At 52.9% G+C, this 19,778-nt stretch overlaps 1 protein-coding gene across 1 annotated transcript; it reads right to left on the minus strand.

The window, feature by feature from the left end:
* Positions 1–3,620: 3,620 nt before the first annotated feature.
* On the minus strand, positions 3,621–18,067 carry LOC128847049 (cathepsin G-like). Its single transcript, XM_054046377.1, has 4 exons — positions 18,019–18,067; positions 7,758–7,905; positions 6,864–6,999; positions 3,621–4,050 (listed from the first exon to the last, which is right to left on the minus strand). The coding sequence occupies exons 1-4, from the start codon at positions 18,050–18,052 to the stop codon at positions 3,904–3,906; spliced, it is 465 nt and encodes a 154-aa protein (XP_053902352.1). The 5' UTR covers positions 18,053–18,067; the 3' UTR covers positions 3,621–3,903.
* Positions 18,068–19,778: the final 1,711 nt, after the last annotated feature.

Genomic DNA, 19,778 nt, shown 5'->3' on the forward strand with positions numbered 1-19,778 from the left:
GTGGGAGCTGGCATCAGGGTGATCAGAACCGCACCCTTGTCTATCTCACACACAGGAAGGATCAGGGCATGTTGTTTCACCCAGCACTGATAGCAATCAGTGTAACCCACAGACTACACCCAGGGCTCCTTGGTCCGAGTGGTGCAATAGCTGGAAACAAACCTGTAGCCCCTGGCGTTGGCAGATGAAGGCAGCTCTATCGTTTCCTGGCTGTTCTTTGTGTGTTTCTAATGGGATTGGGTTGGAGGGCCCAGGGCGCCTTTCCCAGCTCTGTCTTTGGTGTTTCCATTGGTTTCCGTGGCCAGCAGCCGGGCGCTGCCCACAATAACAGTTATAGCACCCAGCTCTTCGGGACTGTCCGTCATGCATAGGCCTGACAGCACAGGTGTCATTCTTCCCATGGGGCACAGGAGAAACTGAGGCGCAAGAAGGGATAGGAGATGCTCACAGCCCCCCAGCAGGCCAGGGTCAGAGTCTTTCCAACAGGCTCTTTGGCGCCACCCTACGACCCTTAGCAGGGAGTACTCAGCTGGGTCCACAAGCCCTACAAAAGGTTTTCAGGTTTGCAGATTTCTCTCCATGCAGGGGAGGAATGTGGAGATCCTTGTGTGGAGATCCCATTGGTATCTCCTATGGAGACGATGCCCTGGGCCACACCATCGCACACCAGAATTGCCCTGTCAGTAACCAGAGCCAGGAGGCTATTGACCATTTCTTCACTGCAGCCTTTGCACCAAAGATCTCAGGTTACTTGGTTTATGAATTAAGGCTGGACGTTTTCCAGACTGTTCCCTGTAGTGCTCACACGTCCATGGCTGGGCCACCCGTGCCCTGCATCTGCAGGCTCTGCTAGACCTGGATCAATCACCCCTGCTCAGCACCATGCAGGGGCACTGCCATGGTCAATAATTAGTCTCAGGCTGAATTTTACCCTGCCTGGGCTTTACCTGTGGTGGCCCATGGGTGGCCTGGGGCAGGGAGTCCTGGGTGGTGCTGGGGGCCAGTGCTCTCCAGCAGATCAGCTTAGATGACCTACTGGTCCCTTCCAATTGATGTTGTTACACATTTGGGGGAAAGGGGCAGGGAACTGACCATTCCTCAATCTTCAGCTGCAGCAAACTCTGCCATGAAGCATGTCCCTGTGGCAGTCTGTACCACTATAGTCACCCCTTTCATAGAGTTATGATAAATCTCGTACAAAGTAGACCTTGTGAGGAATCATTTGAAAACTCATAATTTGCTGATCATTATTGTCCTTGTAAAATATGTGTGGCAACACTGTATGTAGAGTTATAAGATTCTACAGTGTGATAATTGGGGATTGGTCCTGCTTTGAGCAGGGAGTTGGACTAGATGACCTCCTGAGGTCCCTTCCAACCCTGATATTCTATGATTCTATGATAATATTGGGGCATGTTCCAACATGGTCTGGAGGGTGGTCACAAACCAGTTCCCCAGAGCTGAAAGGCTAGCCAATGCCTCAGCCAAGTGTCAACAAGATTAAATGGATTGTCACCTGGTTAAGTGGCCATTCTTTGGAGGGGGTGGGAGGTATGGACAAAGTATCTACATTTTGACAAAGCAGCAGCTTGAGGTTCCTGGCCACATAGACTTTCTGTGTCTCTTTGACAGCAGCTGGAGATGGCCCTTGCGCAAGAGAAAGGGTTCTAAGAGAAGAAGGCAATAGCCCCAAATCTCTCTCTCCCTTTCTTTATACCAACAGCATCAACAACACTTGAAGAAGAAAGGAAGCAGCCCGGGGCTGGGGGAAGATCCTGACTGAAGCATGCAGCCAGTAACACTGTTGGATGCATGGTGAGAGAGACCGTTGGTTTGAATTCACTTAGCTTGTTAAGTTAGGTATTAGCTGTGTTTTACCTTTTCTTTCTTTGTAACCAAATCTGACTTTTATGTCACATTACTTGGAATCACTTAAAATCTCTCTTTCCATAGTCAATACACTTGTTTTATTGTTGTATCTAAATCAGTGTGTTTGGATTCAAATTGTTTGTAAAGCTCCATTTGAGATCACGGGATTTGTGCAGATCATTTTCAATTAATGAAATGACAGACTTTCAATGAGCTTGTAAGGTCCAGAAGGAGGTGCTGGGCAGTACAAGATGCATATTTCTGGGGGCAAGTCTGGGACTGGGAGTTTGCTGGTATTGCCCTGCAGTGTAAGTGAGGAGTGGCTGCCCATAGCACTCACACACCAGAGCTGGGAGTAACTAACATGCTGGAGGCTGGCTGTGAGCAGGCCGGGAGTGGTGGCTCTCAGAGTGAAGCAGTGTAAATGGCACCCCAGGTTGCAGAATTGAGGGAACACACTGTCCAACAGGCCAGATTGTAGCCTGGGGAATGTCACAGGCCCATCCCCCACAGCAGTGGGGTCCGCCCTGGCCTGAGCTCTGGGCTTGTCTCCCATGGGAGACCAGGCCCAGGAGGTACCAGCTTTTCCCCCAGGCAGTCGGAGTCTGTCCCATCCCCTCCGGCCCCTCTGCCCTGGTCCGTTATTAATAGCTCTGGGCTCAAAGCCTGTCCAGCACATCCGGGGCTCCACACTCCGAGCGGTGCCAGTATCGACTCAGCCCCCGTCACAGGGGCAGGCTGGGGCTGAGGGGCCAGGCTGGCTGTTGATGTCAACTCCCCTGCCATAGGCGCCCTCCAGGTTGTTTATTCTCCTCCCCACTGAATTGCCACCTGCTCCATCCCCTCCCCTGTTTGCCTCTTGGGGATCTTATCTGTGGGGTCCATCTCCCCGTGGTGCTCCCCCCGAGCTAGGCTGGGGGCCTCTGGCCACCGAGCAGCATGTTGGCAGGAGGATCTGCCAGAGGGCAGCACTGCTCTAGGGCTGGGTAGAAATGGAGCAAACCCTGCCCAACGAGGGGCTCAATGCCAACCCAGGGCACTAAGAAACTGGGGGTGATGTCAGGTGCAGAAGGGAGTAGGGGGAAGGGCAGACTAGGCCTAAGGGCAGACTAGGGGAATCGTGGGAAGGCGTTGGAGAAGCACCAGCCCTGAGTGATCCAGCCTGGCTCCAAAGTCGGTGAGTTAGAGCCCAAGATCAAGCAGAGGGGTTCTAGCTGACACCACCAGTCAAGACACCTAGCCCTGGTCCAAAGCATCTCCTGGGGTTTGTGTGTGGACTGTAGCAACTTAGGGCTCAGCCTATCTATCTATCTATCTATCTATCTATCTATCTATCTATCTATCTATCTATCTATCTATCTATCTTATTTGTCTTCTGATTTAGCAAGGTGCATAATCAGGTGTCTGACTTTAAGCACTTGCATATTCTGATTGGATGCAAAGGGGTTACTCATGGGCTGCAATGTCGGAATGTGCTCAGTGCCTGGCTGAATTGGGGCCTTTCTCCCTTCTCCCCACAAGTCCCCTTTAACTGTAGTTTCACACCCCACAACCCCCACACCCAAACCCCCACTCAGAGGCACACTGGGCTGTGAGAGGGGGTCGGACAGCCCACCTCTCACAATCAGCGAAACACTCAGGAGTCCAGACACCAACAGCAGCTGCTGCAAAAAGCCATTTAGTGCATCACAAGCTGTATCTGTGACCCACAGAGCAGGGAACGTTGCATATTTTCCTCAGTGCTTTAAAGAGACTATCCAGGATACAAGCAGAAAGGAACGTGGTATGTGGTCTCTCTAGGGGGTGGCAGCTCCAGTCCGGCCCCAGGGTGGAGGACTGGCTGGCTCAAAGGGGTGGGGAATGGGACCCGGGCCTTTCCCCATTACAGGGCGCCATCTCTGATCTGGCCACAAGGCCTATGTTGACCATAAATCAATGAGTAGCTGGGCCCAGACTAACAGGGATGTCTGATCACATGTTTCCAGGAGCAGGTTGCGTAGCAGAAGGCTGTGGCTGGCCATGGGCTCTGTGTTGCTAGATTCCTCTCATGGTGTCAGTGATCCAGGGCATGAAGTGGGAAATCCGTGTGTACACAGCAGGAGGCCCGGTGCTGTTCTCGATGCCCTTGGAGACGATGCCCTCGGCCACTCCACAGCACACGAGAGGGCCTCCAGAATCGCCCTGCCCCAGAATAAGCAGGGAGATGAGTTTTAATGCACTGATCATACCCAGGACTCCAGGACTGTTTGGGCCATTAAAGCCAGAGCATCCTCAAAAAAGAAATGAATTAACACTGAGAAGCCCAAGATGGGGGATTCATAGAATCTAAGACCAGAAGCACCATTGTGATTATCTAGTCTGACCTCCTGTGTGATGCTGTATAAAAAGAAAGATGATTAGTTGCAATAATTCAGTCGCCATTGTTACAAAATTGCAATCAATCTTGTACAGAGCATGTCGTGTAAGGTATCCTTGTAAAGGTTATAATCTGTTAAGTGTGATTATCCTGTTTACATTCACGTATCATGGTTGTGTCTGAAGTTATGAATACTGACTAGGTGTATCTCAAATACGTTTTGCTCTTGGGTGACACACACCAGGCAGATTTACATCAGGACTAGCCAGCCATGTGTTGATGGCCCATTAAGGATATCAATGGATCCCTTCAGAGGGCTCCCGAAAGGGCATATGGACAATGGAGGCCCAGTGACTCAGCAAGACATGTAAGGACATAGGATAAGGACTTATGACCTAAGACTCCATCTTTTACCAGTAACTTTCCATGTGCTTGGGCTGAAAGTATAGAAGTGGTGTAGGTGGTGGGGGTTGATCTGAAACCTCCAAAGTGGCCAGGGCTGAGGATTGGACGCTGGATGGTGCTCTGAGGTGATCGAGAGGATTCTGCCTTTCAGGAGCTTGTTCACAGGCCAGGGTCTGAGTGATCGACACGTTGTGGGCTGGGAAGGAATCTTTCCCCCAGGTCAGAGTGGTGGGGACCTTGGGGGGGGGTCACCTTCCTCTGGGGCATGAGTCACCTGTTGCAACCACCTGGGCACATCTCTCCTAATCCATTTCCTGCCACTGTAGGGTCTCGGGCATTGGTGGCCCCTCAGTCCCTCCTGTTCTCTGCCTGTCACCAGTGAGCAGCGCTTAATTTGTGCCAGGGCTGAGCCCCAGCATCGCTAGACTTGGCGGTTCATAGCCCCAGCACCGCTGGCCTTGCTGCATCAGGTGTGAATGTAATAAATTGCTTGAGCCCCGGCAACTCATTGCTGAAGTCCTGACACCTCTTTTATTAAAAGTGAAGCCCTGCCTGTGGGCCGTGATGCCTTGGTCACATTTTGGCTGTTGGTTCTAGTGTGCGGATGCTGGGCACAGTTGGTGGCCTATGAGCTACAGATTTTCAGACTGGATGATCTGGTCTGTTCTGGCCATGCCATGACTCCTAGGAGGGGCTCGTCTAGGATTTGAAAGTTTGAAAGAGCCAGCTTGGGGCTGTCACCAGCCGTAGTGCACAGGAATTGGGTGGTGTCCCTGTCAACAGCGTGGGAGCCCTCCAGTGGGGTTCACAGTGTCCTATGTCCCCTACATTACCGGAACCCGAGCAGAGCAGCCGTGGGCAGGGAGCCAGGCCTCATGGGTTGTGCATGATTAATGAATGTCGTTATTTGGACCCTGCCACCCTGTGTCATTCTTTCCATACTCTCATGGTGTGTGAATCAGGCAGGGAGCTGCTGCATGATACCCCTGGCCAATGTGTGACAATAAGGAGGTGAAGGTGTCAGTGTACGACCTGGGTGGAAGGCTCTGCAGTAGGCTAGGCATGGTACCATGGTCTAGTCATTTAGGGCTAGATAATCAGCAGGGTTCAGGTCCCACTGCACTTGCCAGGCCCCTGTCAGCCCTGGCTGACCCCACAATGCGGCTGAGAAAGGACAACCAGCAGCAGGAGCCCAGGCCAATCAGCCACTTACAGAATAAACTGACTTCTGGTCATCAGGGTCCCCTGCACACATCATGCTGGAGCGGTAATAGTAACGGTACCGGTTGTAACAGGTCTTATCGCTTATCACTGACAGGTTCACTTCCTGAAGGGTGTTGGTTGTATCGGTCAAGCTGGTCATTCCCCAGCCAGCCACGCTGCACATGGTCCCTGGGCTCACTCTGCGATGAGCAGAAGTCAAATCAATCAATCCCACCTTCTTGGTCAGACGCGCCTTGTGATGCAGCTGTTGGGGCAAAGAGGGGAGGGGAATGACACACCCCATGAAGTGCAGTCAGAGGATGTGTGTGTGGGGGGGGGGCAGGGTGATGGGATGGGGGCAGTACCTGCAGCAGTGTGAGGTCACTGGAGGTGTGGTGATGGGAGGGGGGCTAGGTTCCCTCTAAATTGCATGCCTGCGCGGCCACGCAGGAGGCCACCAAGGGCCGCACAGGTGTGCACACTGCACTCACGGGCGTGGGGTGAGGTGGAGGTGGTGATGGAGGAGCTTGGGGCCTGCGGGGCTGCAGTGACCTCCCCAGCACCAGGGCTGTGGTGCGTCCGGGAGAGATGCCTCTCCCCTCTGCCCAATCTGGGGGTGCCACAGGGGGAGAGGACTCCCCCAGCCCTGGAGCTGCTGCAGCTGGGAGAGACGCTCTCCCCCAGCCCAGGTGCTTCTTCAGGGAGAGAGGGCTGGGGGGAGTCCTCTCTCTCCACTGCAGCCCTGGGGCAGCCAGCACCCCAAACCCTTCATCCCTGGCCCCACCTCAGAGCCCCCTCCCCCAGCTGGAGCCCTCACTCCCACGCCTCAACCCTCTGCCCCAGCCCTGAGCCCCCTCCCACGCTCCGAACCCCTCAGCCCCACCCCCGCCACACATCACCTCCATACTGGTGCACATAACAATATTCATTCTGCACATGGATGGTAATAATCAGAGAGAACATTGGGTGGGGCCAGTAACTGCAGCAGTGTGAGGTCACTGGGGGCGGGGTGATGGGATGGAGGCCGTACCTGCAGCAGCGTGATGTCATTGTTAGTGGTTTCTCTGTTGTACCGCGGGTGCCGGATCTGCCGCCTCACAGGTAGTTTCCGTTGGCTCCGTTCCTGTTCACTAATCCTGTGGGCTCCCAGCGTGACAGAGATCTCACTGTAAAACCCAGGAGCAATGCATGGGGTGCTAGGGGCAGGAGCGTAGGCGAGGTGGGGGATGGGCACACGAGGGTCTGACTCATGAACAGTGATAGGGAGGGGACAGGGCAGCCTGGGGTCTCCGGCCGAGATCTCGGACTCAGCTTCTGCCAGCAAAACATCCATACCACTGTACACATTGCCAGCTCCGATCCAGCTCCGTTGCTGGGATTGGCTGGCTCGGAGGTGGGGGGAGCAGAATAGAAAAAGGTGCCTCTTCCTTCTAGTGGGCACTGCTTGCAGCATAAACACTTGCTCAGTGGTGTTGGGGTCCCAGCCTCTCTCTCCACAAGCCCCTTGTGCTGTTCTCATGAGCTTCTTCACTCCTCATTGTCCTCCCGTCCCCTGGGTCTCAGCTCCCATCCAGCATGATCTACACAGGGGTCTATGCCTCGCTCCCCCAGCCCAGAGCCCTCCAGAGCTGTCCTGGAACTGTGAGCCCCTCCCTGCCCCGATCTGGGCAATGGGCCAGACCCCAGCTGGTGTCAATGGCCCTATCCCCATTGGTTTACCCAGCGCTGGATCTAGACCATGGTTTGCAGAGGCCCCTAGAGACACACCTCCGCCCCCTGAGCAGATCAGACCCCTGGGCTCTGCTCTCCCAGCCTGTCCTACTAACAGCTCCTTCCCTGCAACCTACAACGGCACCAGAGCTCCCGGCTCCATCACCTGCTAACATCTGCCCTGCCCCGACATCCCCAGCACAGAGGCACTTACTCTCCCTCGCAGTGAGCCGCCGTCAGCACGAAGTTCTCCGCCACCAGGAACCCTCCACAGCTAAACATCTCGTTTCCGCATTGTATTTTCAGATAGGCCATGTAGGGTCTGGAGTGGGGCTGGGCTTCCTGTCCCCCGATGATCTCCCCTGGGGAGAGACCAGGTTCATAGAAAGAGCCCCATCGTCTCCCTGCGCCGGGCTGGGACCCAGCTCCCCATCCCAAAGAGGAGTCTCCACAACATCATCCCATCCCCTCTGATGCTCTCCCTGGGGGATCCCTGTGCCTGGAACCCTGCCCTCCTCATCTCTCCCCCAGACTGGACACCCCATGGGGCCAGAAGGTAAATCTAAAGCTCTGTCCTCACTGTGTGGACAATCGGTGCCAAACGCACCAGGAGTGGGTCAGTAATCCCATTGCCTGAAGTTAACAGCTTTGGGGGCCGAAGTCGCCCCAGATTAAGCCAGGCAGCACCTGGAAGGGGACAAACAGGTCCCTTGTGGATGCTTTTTCTCCACCATCCCACAGTCACCAGCCAGGGCTGCTCCCAGACTGACCCACCAAACATTTTAGGAACATCATTTTTTTCTCAGAAAGCCTCGTCTCAAAAATGTCTGAATTATTGTGGTGAAACAGATTCTTTCCCCCCAGTGTTGCATAATATTTAGGTGAAAAATTAGAAGTTCCACTTTGGGGTTTTTTTCCCATGGAAAATAAAAAATGTTTTGTGATCACCTCTGAAGAAGTTTCCACTGGGGTGGGTGGGTGTGTTGGAAAATCTCACCGTAAACAAATTGCTGTTATTTGCATGAGGGTGGCAGATAGACCGAGAAGCCCCTATTATGCCAGGGGCTGCGCAGAAACTAACTGAGATCAGGGGCTCCCTTGCTCCAGGCCTTTCACTGACCCAGGCAGCATCCAGACACAAGCTGAATTATTCCTCACATTGTACAGAGAGGGAAACTGAGGCCCAAGGAAATTGTTTGTAAACCCGCCTAAGGGATTATAGTGACCATCCTCAATCCATATAAATCCCTGTCCACAGAGATCCTGGGCAGATCTGAGAATGGTCCCAGATTTCTTGGGTCCCAGCCCAGTGGCCTAGCCCCATGGCCAACCACCCTGTCTGGGACACGGATTGGCAGTGGGGTCCCAAAGGAGCCTGTGGGGGCTTGGCCACCCAACCCCTAGTGCTGCTGAGAGAGCCCCAGCCACACTCAGGAGAGGATGCAGAGTTCAATACAGGCGCTTGTCCCCAGCAGGAGCAAGGGGGGACCTTAACCGCTGCCCACAGCTCCCCATATGGGAGGGTCACGCTCCCCACGCCTGAGACCCAGGGGGAAGGAGAAAGGCCACGGGAAGCAGGACGAGGATCAAGAGCTGCATTGTCAGAGACATCCAGGGATGGGCACGGAGCCTCTGCCTGAGCCCCGGGGGGTTATATGGACCAGGCGTGGGGAGGGGAGGGCAGGGCCTGGCAACCACAGGAACGTGTACCCTGCTGCCCGGAAACTCCCACCCCAGATGGCCCAGGGGTGGAGACGCCAATTGGAGAAGCCTCCAGCCACAGCTGTGCCCACATCAGGGTGGGGAGTTTCCTCCCTGCTCTGGTGCCCACCCGGCCTGGCTGCAGATGTGGTTAACCCTCCCCCCTCCCTACTACAGGTGTAAGAAACACCCCTGGGCTTCTCTGCACATAGATACTCAGACTCATATATTTCAAGGGCAGGAGGGACCATTGTGACCTCCCAACCTGACCCCCTGTTGGACACCCCAGAGCCAGAACCCACCCATCAACTCCTGTCTCCACCACGGCCCTGGGTCAGTTGTTCCCATAGCTCCATGTTTAATATTTGCATATTATTCTCAGCCAGACCTTTTCTAACTCCGGCTCCTGGACATTGGGTCTTGTCCTGCCTTGGCCACATAGGTTGAAGAGACCTTGCTCTCAAAACCCCCACCCCATGGAGTTTCCTACAGAGGGGCCAAGTCCCCTCTTCACCTCCAAAACCCTCAGGAGATCACTCTCCTTGAAGCGCTCCCTGCCAGCTTGTTGTTGTAGCTCTTTTCAATTTGTCAAAGTCCTGCTAAAGGAGTGGACATTAGAGCTGGACAAAATCTCCAGTCCTGGTCCCACAAGGAACGAATCCAGAGGTGACCCCATCTCCTTGCTGCTACTGAATATCCCCTGGTTTATACACCCAAGGATGGTATCTGCCTGCTTAGCTCCTGCATTCCACTGAAATCTCCTGTTTGGATGGGTTCCGCCATTGTCATAACTAGAAAGGGAAGGGTAACAGCCCTCCTGTGTACAATACTATAAAACCCCTCCTGGCCAGAGACTCCAAAATCCTTTTACCTGTAAAGGGTTAAGAAGCTCAGGTAACCTGGCTGACACCTGACCCAAAGGACCAATAAGGGGACAAGATACTTTCAAATCTTGGTGGGGGGAAGGCTTTTGTTTGTGCTCTTTTTCTTTGGGTGGTTGTTCACTCTAGGGACTAAGAGGGACCAGACATCAATCCAGGCTCTCCACATCTTTCTGAACAAGTCTCTCATATTTCACACTTGTAAGTAAACAACCAGGCAAAGTGTGTTAGTTTTATCTTTGTTTTCTCACTTGTAAATGTACCTTTTACTAGGGTGTTTACCTCTGTTTGCTGTACTTTGAACCTAAGGCTAGAGGAGGCTCCTCTGGGCTCTTTAAGTTTGATTACCCTGTAAAGTTATTTTCCATTTTACAGAGATGATTTTTACCTTTTTCTTTAATTAAAAGCCTTTTTAAGAACCTGATTGATTTTTCCTTGTTTTTAGATCCAAGGGGGTTGGATCTTAATCCACCAGGAGTTGGTGTGAGAAAGGAGGGGGCATGGTTAATTTCTCCTTGTTTTAAGATCCAAGGGGTTTGGATCTGTATTCACCAGGGAATTGGTGAAGAGTCTCTCAAGGCTACCCAGGGAAGGGAACTAGCTTTGGGAATGGTGGCAGTGGACTAGATCTAAGCTGGTAGTTAAGCTTAGAAGTTTTCATGCAGGCCCCCACATCTGTACCCTAAAGTTCAGAGTGGGGAAGTAGCCTTGACAGCCATGCTCCCTTTCAGAGCCCCTGCTCTCCAAGACACAGCTCCTGTCCTGCCAGCATGAACGACATCCCTTGTCCCTCGATGTTTGACCTTGCATTTGGCTGGATTCATGTGCAGGTCTAATTGCGCCTAACTCACCAGGTGACCCAAGTAGCTCTGTAGCTTGGAGACGTCCTCCACCCCACCAATCTTTGTGTTCTCTGCAGACTTTCCCAAAAACAATTTACATGAACTTCCAGATCATTGATACAGATACCAAATAACCTCAGGCCCAGAACAGGTCTTCGTCGGGCCCACCAGCAACACCCCAGTGGATGCTGATTCCCCAGTGAGGATCATATTTTGAGGAGAATCAGTTAGCCCATTTTGGAACCATGATGAGTGTTTAGAGAGCTAATTTCTCAATATGAATGTTGTGTGGTAGTTGGGGCAAACTCCCTACGGAAATCCACGTATATATCACAACAGCACAGTCACCTTAAAGAACCAGACTTTTAAGCTTGCTCAGAAATGACAGCATGGTCATTGAACATGATCTGTTCTCCATGAACTCACATTGACTGGCATTAACTCTGTTTCCATCCGTTAGTAGCTGCCTATTGGTAGATCCAATCTCAGCCATTCCATTATTTGGCTCTGGATCCCTCTCTTGGAATTGCCATGTCTGATGAATGAGGGGTGGGATCTCTCCATCCAGATATCAGTGTCACAGTCGAACAGAGGTGGGCAAACTACGGCCCAGGGGCCATATCCAGCCCTCCAGACATTTTAATCCGGCCCTCGAGCTCCTGCCGGGAAGTGGGGTCTGGGGCTTGTCCCACTCCGGTGCTGCAGTTGGGGAGTGGGATCAGGGTCTTGCCCCACTCTGGATGGCTCCCGGGAGCAGCCTCCTGACTCCACTCCGGTCCTACGCATGGGGCAGCCAAGGGGCTCCGCATGCTGCCCTCACCCCATGCGCCGCCCCTGCGGTTCCCATTGGCCAGGAACCACAGCCAATGGGAGCTGCAGGGGTGATGCCTATGCACAGGGCAGTGCACAGAGCCACCTGGCCGCACTTCTGCATAGGAGCTGGAGGGGGGACATGCCTCTGTTTCTGGGAGCTGCTTGAGATAAGTGCCACCTGGAGCCTGCCTCCCCGACCCCCTCCCATACCCCAACCCCCCTGCCCCATCCCTGATCCCCCTCCCACCCTCCAAACCCCTCGGTCCCAGCCTGGAGCATCCTCCTGCACCCCAAACTCCTCATCCCCAGCCTAACCCCAGAGCCCGCAGCCCCAGCCAGAGCCCTCACGCCCACCTGCACCCCAACCACCAATTTCATGAGCATTCATGGCCCACCATACAATTTCCATACCCAGATGTAGCCCTTGGGCCAAAAATTTTGCCCACACCTGATCTAAAACAATTCCAGAACCTCTCTGAATCTATTCAACATCAATATACATGCATGAATACCCAACTCACTCCATTTAAATTCTTGCTAGATTCACTTCAGTTGATGCTGTTCATTCTAGATCTATCCATACCCACATAGCCACCTGTAGATCCCTTCTAGATTGGTGCACATCCCTGTACATCCATTCTAGACCCATCATTTCAGCCTACCAGTGCTGGACCGACCTGCTGTCTGGACCCTGCTGGTAGCTACAAGTGCTTGGAACAGTGACAGCAGCACAGATATGTCCAAGAGGGGAAAGGCCGCACGTCTCATTCTGTACCCCTAGAACCAGCCAGTCCCCTCCTATGAGGTTGTATCGTAGCTGGCACCCCCTGTAGGGGAAAGACCCGAAGTCCATTCCCCACTCCCCCAAACCTGTCCCCCATCCCAGGGCTGCTCTTACTCTCACCAGTGCTGCATAGAGAGGCAAAATGCCTTCCCTGATTTTACAGCCCATGCTCTGGTCAGTTTTGTCCCAGAGGTGTGTGGGGAGCTCATGGCACTGCTTGTTCACTGTAAGCCCCCCTAGATCCTTTGTGGAGCATCAGTTCTCCAGGACACAGTCCTGGACCTGGGGAGGTGTCTGCGTCCCTGGGGCTGGGATGGAGAACACTGCATCGGCTGGATTCTCACCGCGGGGGTGTGACTGGGCCCAGCTCACCAAGCTCCCCAGCTTGCTCCCTGCACCTGCCCTGGTTCAGTCAGCATTGACCGCTCTGCCCGGTGCTGTGACACCTGCAGGTCTGATGGCAGCTTGAGCTGGGACCCTGGGGTGACTCTGGTTTCTGGCATCCAACCGGAGACATGGAGCATGTCCGGGACTGTCAGATGACCAGGGTTGCATTGTGCTCGCAGCTGTACGGTGTTTATTAGGTGTATTAGGTGTACTAGAAGACCCAGCCATGGAAAAGGATCCCATTGCCACTGCACATGACTTATTAGGTGTATCACAGTAGCACCTAAGTGGAATCCCAGCTATGGCCCAGGACCCCGCTGTGCCAGGTGCTGTACAAACACAAAACACAGCGATGGGCCCTGTCCCCAGTAGCTCACAGTCTCGGTATCGGACAGGAGAAAACAAGTGGCTGCAGACAGGCTGATGGGGAAGAACCAGGGGAACAATGAGATGACACTAACAGGCATCAGTGGATGGTGCCAAGTCCCAGTCTGAGATGTCTCTTCCCAGAGCATCAGAGCCGTGTCTAGTCCATTAATCCCTGCTGCACTGGGCTAGATTTGACATGTATTTTCTTTGCCCCCTGTCTGAATAGCCCCTGATTAGTGTCAGGCAGGCAGGGGACACACACAGAGGCTGTTTGGGATCAGGCCTTGACATCTGGGCTGAGATGTCTGATGGAGGGGACTGGCCTGCCTGCTGTTTGTGACCCCTCTGTCTCCAGACAGGTGCAGAGTGGAAGAGGAATGACGTATAAGGGAAACTAAGAATACCCTGGTACTGATTTCTCCTCCAGTGGGCCTAAAGTGCACTCCTGTTGGCAGGGAGCTGGCCTAGGTGTCAGCAGTGGGATACCAGAGTCAGGAGAGCTGACAACAGACACAGTGATTTGCTTTTTCACCTGTGATTTCCCTTGTATTTTTAACAGATCCAGCATGAATTACTCAAAACCAGGGGGTGAATTCCCCACTGGGGCCCAAAACCCTGGTTACACCTGCTAGGTACAAGTTAGCTGGGAGTCCGAGGCTGGGGGCATTCATTCAATTCCCAGGAAGGCACCACTTCATTGTTTTGCAACTTCATTTTTATTCATTGCTGGGTAAGAGGCAGCAAGTGAAATGCACTAGACCCTGCGGCAGGTCAGGTCAGGTCAAGGGGGGGTTAGAAGGAGGTACTCAGAGCTGTCATTTCAGCTGAAATCAGTTCACTGCATAATTTTCTAATTTCCCTTCCCATGAACAAACTCCCGCTCTCCTTGTCAGTGCTGGGAACAGGTGTCTTTGGAAGGGGCGGTGGCTACCCCTGGGGAAATAGCAAGTGGAAAAGGCCCAGTGAGGACAGGGCAGGCTAAAGTTTTAATGAGAGTTAGCAGGTCAGGTAATGACGAGGATCTCCAGTAAAGGGTCACTCGATCGGCTGACATGGGGGACAGCTACAAACTGCCAGGTCTGCCCCAGGGTTTGGCCCATGTCCGTTACCCCGGGGGAAATAAACCAGCTGTTTCCCTAGTGAAGACGCAGCCTAAGAGCCAGGGTTGGGATTGCCAAGGGAGCTGAGGGAGTTGGAATTGAACATGGCTCCTAACTCCCCCAGGTTCCCTCCTTGATGCTCATGGGTTGGGCACTAAGAGAAGGGATGTCTAGGGTGGGGGAGATCAGCCTGGGACGCTCAGGCAGTGATCTCAGACTCCTTCATTCCCCTTGATCCCTGGGTCTCAGCTCCCCTCCAGCCAGGTGACCCCTCCCAGCTAGATCCAGATGGGTCTATGCCCAGCTCCCCCTTGTCCGGAGTCCTGCAGAGAAGTCCTGGGGCTCTGAGTCCCTCCATTCCCCATGTCGGCAATGGGCCAGACCCCAGCAGGTGTCAATGGCCCTAGCCCCATTGGGATCAATGGGCCACACTGTAGTTGGTGTCACTGGCCATAGCCACATTGATTTACCCAGCGTTGGATCTGGACCATGGTTTGCAGAGGCCCCTAGAGACACGTGATGCCCCCTGAGCAGATCAGACCCCTGGGCTCTGCTCTCCCTGCCTGTCCTACTAACTGCTCCTTCCCTGCAACCTACGATGGTGCCAGAGCTCCTGGCTCCCCTGTCACCTGCTAACCCCGACCTGCCCCGACATCCCCAGCACAGAGGCGCTTACTCTCCGTTGCAGCGAGCGGCCGTCAGCACAAAGTTTGTCTTCACCAGGAACTCTGCACATCGTATACACAGACAGGCCATGTAGGGTCTGGATTGGGGCTGGGCTTCCTGTTCCCCGATGATCTCACTGGGGGCAGGGTCGGCCCCAGGCACCAGCGGAGGAAGCACATGCCTGGGGCGGCACATGCTAAGGGGCGGCACAGTAAGGGCTTTTTTTTTTTTTCTTGCTTGGGGTGGCAAAAATGGTAGAGCCGGCCCTGCCCGGGGGCAGCCCAGGTTCATATAAAGAGCCCCATCATCTCCCTGGGCCAGGCTGGGACCCAGCTCCCCATCCCGAAGGGGAGTCTCCACAGTCTCAACCCATTCTCTCCTTGGGGGACCCCTGTGCCTGGAACCCTGCCCCCTCCTCAGCTCTGCCCCACACTGGACACCCCATGGGGCCGACAGGTAAATCTAAAGCTCTGACCTCACTGGGCGGAGAATCGGTGCCAAATGCACTGCCCGGAGTTAACAGCTTTGGGGTCAGTCTCACCAAGAACACCACTGACATGTCCCCTGCTGAAGTTTCACCTGTTCCATCAACCCCCAGCAAGAAGCCAGGACTGCTCCAAAGCTGCCCCTCCAAACTGTTTTTGTACAGAAAATCGGATTTTCTAGACAATGAAAAGTTTCCCAGAAGGCGTCTTCTTGCCTCAAACATTTTGGCATTTTTCTTGGAAAACTGATTATTTCCCCCCAGTTTTGGGCACTTTTCAGCTGAAAATGTGTAAGTTTTTAGTCACCAAAACAATTTTAATTTTGGTCTCACTACAGACTAAGATGCAGTGGTGAGATATGCAAGGGAAACATGCCGCCCCCCATCTGTTTAGCACTGCTGCCTTCGCTGCCCTTCACTCATTACTGCTTTTGCTTCTCTAAATGTGACCCAGATTGCCAGGATCGATGGCAACATTATGCACAGCTGGCCAGCAAATTTGAACTAAACACTGATGCCCTAAAAAAGCATTGGAAGGAGAAACTAGACAATAATTTTCTGCTAACCAAATGGAAGCAAATCGTAGCCAGTTCTCTGAACTGCTCCTTGGACCTACATTTAAGATTAATTCCACAGGAATCATATGGAGGATGCATTGGACCTTCTTTCCACTGTTCAAAGCAGGTGCTGCTAAGTCAGCTGTGACTAGCATGTGCTGACTTAACACATATACTCATAGACCGGTCGCCTTTGGGCGGAACTGAAGGGGACAGTGGGTTTTTTTCCCCATCAAATAAAATTAAACATGTAATTTTCAACCTAGTGGGTGTTAACTGGAAGCAGAATAAATCAGAAAGACTTTGGCTAAGCAGAGCACTAACAGCAGTGAAAAGACAAGTACCACCAAAACGGAAATCCAAAAAGCAACCAACAATCGAAGATTAGAGCATAGACATCCCAAGCTTGGCTACCAGGAAAGAGCTTCCCAAGAAAAGTTGTTAGAGATATGAGATGCTCTCCTGGAAGTATCTGATGATCCTATCAAATGCATGTTCCCACCTCAACCCCCCTCTTCCCTACGCACTTCCGCTCCCTGTATCTATCCCTCTCATTTGAATTTTGCTTCTAGCCATTATCTTACTTTAATAATTTTTCTTTAACTAGCTGGATTTTTATAAAGCATATTTTGTTTGTAAATTGTGGAATACAATAAGGGATTGATATTCTAACCATTCATACTACAGATAACTAAATGTTTCAAGCCTAGCTAAGGTGAGGTAGCAAATACTTAATATCTTATGAGGTGTTTATGCATTATGAGAAGTTTATGTATATTTTGCTCTTTGTTTTCTCACTCTCTATGTATCTTTTAAAAATTAATAAAAAATTACTAGAAAACAAATTACTTTGGGGGTTTTCAATGAAAAGTTGAAATTTCCTAGGGAAAAACTTTTCAGACCAACTCTGAAACTTCTCAGCCCAGGTGGATGAAGTCAAAGCTAGACAATCAATGTAAAGACATCAGGGTGGAGGGGACAGGACGGGGAAGAGCTGGTGACGCTGAAGGACAATGTAGATAGAAGAACAAAAGGGGATAAACTGGGCAGGGACAGATGGAGGTGGAAGTGAGAAGGTCTCTAACCATCAGAGAGATGTAGGACTTAGGAATTGCCAGACTGCATGGTTTGTTTTAAGCCTGTGCAAATGCAGGTTTGAGGCACTTGTATGGGTTGAAGGCTGGTTCTCTGAAGTTAACTGGCCCCTGGCTTTGGCCAGGTTTAAATCAATATCAGGGCAGCTACAGGCAGAGCTGAACCAGTTGAACTACAGATGTGGTTTAAAATCAGGATAATTAAAGCAATACACGTTTGTGTGCAGCTCACATCTGAATGTTTTAACAGACGACTCATGGATGTTAGTTTGACGTCCATATGAACGAGGCTGTTTTAACAGTCTGGTGCTGTTATTTGCATATGGTGCCACCAACCCAGATGAGATCCCCGTTGTGCCGAGAGCTGCACAGGGAAAGTCAGTCCCTTCCCTAAAGAGCTTCAATTTAAAATGACATCACACACAAAGGAAGAAGGAGCTAGAACCCAGGAGTCCTGACTACCATCCCTGAGCTCCACTCTGATCACTAGACATCACTCCCAAGCAGGGAATAGAACCCAGGAGTCTTGACTCCTAGCTCCTAGTTAAGGTACTCCTGTGTCTCTCTCCTGTTCTCAAGCTCTCTATGTATCTCTCGGGGGCTTTATCTCAACACCAGCTCCACCACCCAACTCCTTCACCCCCACCTCCAAACTCTTCCCTAGCTGCGTCCTGGGAGCCAGCAATCACCCTGGGAGATGCATCTTACTTTGGGGAGGATCCAGAATTTGCAAACAGCCCAGCGAGCTCCTGGCTCCATTCCCCAGGATCCCTGACCCCTTCCCCCCACATACTCACCAGCCCCAGCCCCGGGGGGCAGGAGAAAGGCCATGGGCAACAGGATCAGGATCAGCATCGTCACCATCTGGGGAAAGTGACAGTGCTCGTGCCTCAGTACTGGGGGATTTATAGAGTCAGCAGGAAACCGCAGATCACGTTCGCTCTCCCCTCGTGGGGAGCTGGGACCATGCAGGCGCCCTCAGAAACCTCAGCATTACTCCACTGACACATGGGGGGCAAGAGGGAGGGAGCTGGTGGCTGGAAAACAACCTCTCTCTGAAGGAAGGAGCTCAGGGGAAAATCCCTCTGGAACAGCGCATCTCTCCTCCCCTCCCCCGACAGCATCTAGGAGCAGGGACCCCTGGGGCCTGCCTGGAGCCCAGCACACCTGGCGCTGGGCTCATCTGGAGCTTGCCTGTCTCCTCTGCTCCAGCAGCTCATCTGGCGGGGAGTGCGGCCGACGCCGAGTCACCCGCTGGCTTGGCTCAGCTCCCTGCTTCTGTCCCAGTGTGCGTCTCAGAGCAGTGAGAAGGGGATGGGGGCCCTCCTGTGACTTCCTGTAGCCCAGCCACAGAGCCCATGGCAGAAATTCTCCCAGAAGATGGGGAGCACGTAGACCACGTTGGAGGTGGGGGAGCACTGATATCATGGTGATGGGTGATGGGGAAGGCCCTAAACAGACGGTGCTGGAGCCGTGTTCCTCTGGGCCTGCCCCATGGCTGGCATGGTTGAGATAAGAGCAAACGTCCCCACACAACAGGGGTGACCACTTGGAAATGTGACCCTGACTGTCCAGACATTTGAATGTCTCACATGCCCACAATTCTGGGCCACAGAAAGTGGCTTAAAATTGCACTGAGGCCCCGGCCCCATTTCTCCATCAAGGTCCAAACTCTCCTGAAATACCTTGGTATTTCGTAAAGCCCCAGCATAAGGAGTCATGGGATCACCTGCAAATTTTACCTTCTCTTGTGGTAAATTGGGCGTTTTGAGCCCACGAAGCTGTGGAGAAGAGTTTGAAGACATGACCCATAAATGCATAAAACTCCCTGGTCTTCTCATCCGTGCCACTCCTTCAGGGTACCCTAATACGACTCAGACAGCACCCACAGAGCATGAGAACCCTTTATTCATTCCCAGATGATGTCTTCCCATCCCCCATGAGCGGCATCTTCATGGCCTGTCTGAGGAGGGGGCAGCCCTTCTGCCTGGGCCCAGAGGGGTTACAGCCCCAGCTGGGTGGGGATAGGCAACCTCAGGGTCAGGTTCCCAATGCGTAGGTGGGTGCTAGGCTGTCCTGGAGCATGTACACCCCACCACATGGCTTGGAGAAAGGACGGGCCCCCAACACGTGCAGACACTCAGTATCTTGGGCTCTGCACAGCTGGGGCTGTGTCCAGTCTGGTCCGTCCTACGGGATCAGTTGACTCGGCCTCTGAAACTGGCTGCAGTGGGGTTTTTTTGTGGTGTTGATGAACCCCCAGTGTCCATGGCCTGGATGGTAAAACCCTCCCATCTGTAGCAGGCTATCATCCCTGAGGCCTGACTGTCAAGCTGAACATCTGAGCAGTGATATCTCCTTGTCTCCATGGCAGTGAAAGGTGCATCCCCACGCACGGCTGTGTCATGAATGGAAACAGTTCTCAGAGTCAGACATTGGGGAGCACAAATGGAGCTCTCTGAGAGTCAGAGTTCTGGACTGGGATGGTGGGTCTGCAGGTCGGGATTGAGGGTTACTGGCAGAGATGACCCATGCCTGCCCATAGTGGGGGCGCAGA

Source organism: Malaclemys terrapin, chromosome 12 (assembly GCF_027887155.1).
Source record: "Malaclemys terrapin pileata isolate rMalTer1 chromosome 12, rMalTer1.hap1, whole genome shotgun sequence".
In the NCBI taxonomy this organism is placed as follows: Eukaryota; Metazoa; Chordata; order Testudines; family Emydidae; genus Malaclemys; species Malaclemys terrapin.

What these genes read in the sequence shown, in the direction of transcription:
- LOC128847049 (XM_054046377.1), bottom strand. Translation starts at nt 18,052, where the DNA reads ATGGCCTTTCTCCTGCCCCCCGGGGCTGGGGCTG. An exon ending in GCCCCCCGGGGCTGGGGCTG is followed by an intron (nt 7,906 to 18,018) that starts GTGAGTATGTGG and finishes GTCTCTCCCCAG; the next exon opens with GGGAGATCATCGGGGGACAG. An exon ending in ATGACATCACGCTGCTGCAG is followed by an intron (nt 4,051 to 6,863) that starts GTACGGCCTCCA and finishes ATTCTGGGGCAG; the next exon opens with GGCGATTCTGGAGGCCCTCT.